The sequence below is a fragment of the Charadrius vociferus genome, unplaced genomic scaffold (assembly GCF_000708025.1).
Source record: "Charadrius vociferus isolate BGI_N301 unplaced genomic scaffold, ASM70802v2 scaffold129, whole genome shotgun sequence".
Taxonomy (NCBI): Eukaryota; Metazoa; Chordata; class Aves; order Charadriiformes; family Charadriidae; genus Charadrius; species Charadrius vociferus.
This window is the reverse complement of record NW_009661374.1, coordinates 2,560,870-2,565,642: the sequence shown is the minus strand read 5'-3', so window position 1 is coordinate 2,565,642 and position 4,773 is coordinate 2,560,870. Positions and strand designations below refer to the sequence as shown.

At 44.4% G+C, this 4,773-nt stretch overlaps 1 protein-coding gene across 1 annotated transcript in view; it reads right to left on the bottom strand.

Annotated features, from left to right (window-relative positions):
• PRDM1 (PR domain containing 1, with ZNF domain) overlaps nt 1-3,812 on the bottom strand; it is a 20,889-nt gene extending 17,077 nt beyond the window's left edge. Inside the window, 1 exon segment of the mRNA XM_009893844.1 lies at nt 3,570-3,812. Within this exon segment, the coding sequence (XP_009892146.1) occupies nt 3,570-3,752 (183 nt within the window). The 5' untranslated portion in view covers nt 3,753-3,812.
• Between the last annotated feature and the right edge of the window lie 961 nt (nt 3,813-4,773).

The following is a 4,773-nucleotide window of genomic DNA, read 5'->3' as shown; positions in this document are numbered from 1 at the left end:
GGCAGGGGCAGGGCTGGATGCCGGGGGTGGTAGAGCCCTAGGACGAGAGAGGGATGGGCTCGGGTTCCAAAATTTGATATTAAAAGGCGCTTTGAAAGACCAACGCTCCTACATCTTTGTCTGGGGAGAGAGGGCACGGGAAGTAAACAACGACCCCTCTTAATTCTGCAAGGGGAGGGGTATTTTGCAACGGGACCGATAAACCACTTTAAAAAACAACAACAAACACCGAACAAACTCTTACTGGCTTCAGCGAAATAACAGTATTCTCCAAATGCAAATGGGAAAGGCCATCGACGGTCCTGGAATAACACTGATTTTTATTTATTTTTTTTTTTAACTACTAGTTCTACAGTTATATAAGCCCACATAAATTTTACCCTTTCGTTCAGTGACCAGTTTTCTAAAAGAGATGCCATGAAATAAAATGCTTTCAGACCACTTCCTGGGTGACCACATATAAAAGAAGTAAAATAAAAGCAATAGGGGAGAGCAAGCATCTGAGGTCAGCGAGGCATGCTTCGTAACAGCTCAAAATCACTGCTTTCATCAAAATCACTGATTGAAGGTCCGTCTCTAAGAAATGGCCTTACCAGAGAAATGTAACAAGCAATGGGTTTGCTGAGGTATGCTTCTCTCTGTCAAGCTCATGGCCCAGGAGGCACTAGTAATATTCAAGACAGCAGAATAACTGGCACTTTATATCAAGAAGGGCTGCTGGGGCTTTAAGAACTGAGACCAAAGGGGAAAATTATTAAAAAAAATGTTTTTAAACGTCTGCATGAAAAATATCATTCACATATGGCTTTCTAGAGCGTGATTTTGGCACTGCGTTTCATCATTTTTTGTCAATTGCTAAAACTGGAGCAAAGGATAAATAATTCACGCATAGAAATAAATAAATGACTTCATGTAAATCTAGCAGCCTAAAATGTTACAAGCAGTAGTAATTCATTTTTTAAAATGCTGACACATACTGTGAACTCATACTGAAAAATGTGTCCTTCAGAAAAATCCCTGATCAAGATCCAAAAATAAACAAAAGTATGACGTGTCATGGACTCACTTGCAAATTCAATAAACCTTTAAAAAGGAGCTACTCGCTTCACAAAGCGTGCAAGGAAAAGAAACACCAAAAGCAACCCTCCCCAAACAACAGCGGTTGTACTTCCTCCCTGCTAAGCAGGCACGCAGTACTTTTCCTACTCCAAGTGGAGATATAATACTAATCATGACAGCACTAGGATTTAATGATCTAATCATGACAGTATTAGCATTTCACAAGCGATGTATTATATATGTTTTTGTCAATAAACTGACTCAGCATTTAAAACTCTCAACCAGATGAAGCCACAGCTCTCCCCAAAGTTAACAATGAAGACAGCTCACATCTGAAACCCACTGGCCAACACGCACGCATGCATCCCCCGAAGTCTTACCTCATCCTTTCGCAAGTGAAAAACACCCACCCTATCAAGCTGTCAGGACTCCAGTGGTTTTCCATGAGGCCAAGAGCAGAATCAGGCTCCCTCACTGACCCCACAAACACTGATGTGCGAGAGCAACACGCATCATCCTGACCCCACTGAACAAAATCAAACTTAGAAGGCAGACAGAAAAAAATACATGTTTCACAAGAGAAGTTGCTAGAATGCAAGCAGATTACGCCATTTATAACTATTTCACCCAGCAGACAACTAGCAAACGAGTGACCTGTCCGTACACTCACAGGACTGTAGCTTTCACAGAAGGTGGGGAAGAAAGGATCAGATCAGCTCTTTCTTTCAGAGCTACCTTAGAAATCGTCCGGGTTTGAAAATTCCTATTGCTTCTTATGGTAGGTGCTATTCAGCACAAATAAAAGACCGGGGGGAACTCTGGAGAACAAAAGGAGGATGTCCTATATTCAGACTCCCACTAGCAGGGAGCTGCATGGGTCACATTTTACAAGGAAGAAACGGGAATCTTTCAACGATTTCTCTCTCCCCCCACCTCTTACACAGAGATGGCAGCAATCCTCCTACCCTGATTCACTGACCGGAGTTATAGCATAAGGAAATTACACCTCGGTGTTTCCAAACACAGCGCTGGGAATTTTGAAAGCTCCTCGGACATCTCCTGCCACGAAGGCAGAGAGAACAAGCAGCCTGAGCAGCCAATCAGTCACCAGCCGGCTGCGCAGGATCTACCCGAGCTGTCGTGCTGCGAACTCATCCTTCAACCAAGAAATCCTTCTGTATCACACAGCGGAGTCGCAGCTTTATCTCCCCCATGTCCCCCCCCAAAAGGAAGACCTATCTAACGATGCAGTAACACAAACAAGGTTTCGCACTTTTTTTCTGGAGCATGTCCTCTCTCTGCCAAAGTTCTTCAGGGCAGGGCAGGGCAGGGCAGATGGGAAGAGAAGAGTGATTTTACAGGAAAATTTAGCTTTAACCTCTTACCAAAACTATTAGGCACTGTATTAGGCACTGCCAAGCTAAATTCCACAGTGCCAATACCCTCCAGCTGGGGGTCCGGCCCTATTTCTGTACGCAGGATTAAACAAGTACCTACTTTGAAAGGAAATATTTGATAGGCACGGATGAGTGTACCTCTTCTTTTCAGCTCTGTGGTCAGTGTGTTTAGCCAAAGTAGAAGCACAGGTAATAGCTGCTATACCACAAGTCTCAGCACAAGGAGAAATGAAGGGTTGTCCCTTGGGTTATTACCCTGCCGAACATCACACCTAGCTATAATAGCTACTCTATATGAAGGAGTAAACACAAAACCAAATTGCTCATCCGGGCTTATTTCTTTCCAGCCCTTCTGAAACAACAACAAAGAATGTACCCACTCCAGGGACAAGGATAGGACAGACTCGCACGGCTAGCTACCAGTGAAGATACTGCCCCAGATAAACAAAAGTTAATTTAAGCTACGGCCACCCTTCTGTCAAGTTTGCTACAGTTCTACCACCACTTCCTTAACCGATACGCTGGAATTTTTAAGAATTTAGGAAGTCGCGAATACGGCAAGTTCACAAAAAGAATAAAGCAATTTCATAACCAAATGGAAAACAAAAAGAAATAATTAAACACATTTCCAGGAATTTGTTGGGGTTTTTTTCCCTCTACTTTTTTAAAGCTATTTATTGGACAACCGAGGCACTTTAATCTCTGAGCCAGAGGCAATGAATGGTCCTGGCAAACAGCAGTCTAGAAATTGGCACAGAGAACTACCCCACAGTTTAAATATGCTTATTCAGATGCTGTCCAAATTGTGTGAAAATTTAACTGTTTGTGAATTGGTACAGAACCAGTTGCAGGGATAGGCTGGCTGCAATTTCCAGTGAAAATACTACATGACAGGTGACCAGCTCACAGTTTCTTAAAAGACTTATTAGGGTCCCATCTTAAAAGCCAGCGGGCGGCATTTGCTGTTGGTGGTGGTGTGGGGTGTGTGTGTATGTGTGTGTGTGCGCGCGCGTGTGTGTGTTAAAGAATGGAAGCCAGGGTGAGCACACACTTTCCAAAGCGCTGTGATTTGGCTTGTCTGACTCCAACCTTCCCCAGAGCATTGCCGCTTACCTCTTTGCAGTTAGATGCATATTTGAAAGTCAAGTTCCTTGGCAAGGAAGCCTCTGCCTGAGTTAGGGTGCCTCCGTCGGCACTGGGATCCAACGGGTGATCGTTCACAATGTACGTGCACTTCTCTTCAAAATCGGCTTCGGTCCACAGAGTCATGTCAGCATCCTCCATGTCCATTTTCATTGTCCACTCTCTCCCTTTCACCAGATTCTTGAAACTCACAGCGTCCGAGCTACACTGTGTAGCAGCCTGGAAAATAAGAAAACAGCCTTTAATCCTCATTGTCCTTCAGTGTTGTGGTTTCCGTTGAGACAGCGTGACTAATACAGTAGTCTGTGACACTTTAAAAGCGTATGCAGGATAGTTGGTACAGTTGAGTAATAGCCAAAAAGCAGTGTAAACGAAGCTGCTCTGACTGAAGCAGCACCTTAAAACACCAGCCTCAGTAATAATGAGGGAACAAAAACAAAGAGGAAAAAATCCCTGCGTTGACAACCGCTTTACCTTTTTCAGACCCTTTCCTTAATGCCTCAGAGACAAAAAAAATATTCCACGCTGAAGAAAATGTGGGGTCATGGCCGTGAGACCACTTAGTCGCCTGTGGAAAAGCTGCCTCAAAAAAGTGTCACAAACAAGGAGAGGAAGAGGAAAGGAGCTGCTGTCTGCGTCTGAATGAAGCTAAAAATGGAAAGCGCATGTTGGAAGAGCGAAACCCAGCCTTGCCTCTTCCAAATGGTGTGAATGACACTGACACCTTGCACTTTCGACAGACATCCTGCCAGCATCACTGCAGCGGCGGCAGCCCTGCACAAAGCACTGCAACACGTTCCCGAGGCGGAGGAGGGCGAAAAAGAAAAGGAGCAGGGAAAATAAATAAAGTAACTTTAAAAAGTTTTTTCTATCCTTTTTGATTTTGATGCTACCTCCGAGAATTACTATCTCAAAAGCACTGGATGGGAGTCTCGCAGGACAATTCTACCAAGTCCTTCAGCCCCTCTGGCTATTTAGGACAGAAGCACTGTTATCAAACCTATCCCCAAACAGGTACTAGGTCGGGCTCTTTCCATAAAGTTCATTAGGGACCAAAATCTGTGCCTACGCCGGTAGCTGGGAATGACGTCCAAGCGCGGCGTAAAATCCCTTCATTTCTTCCTTTTCGGATACGCGGCTACTGTGAGATTCACACCCCTCCTCCGGGAAAAGA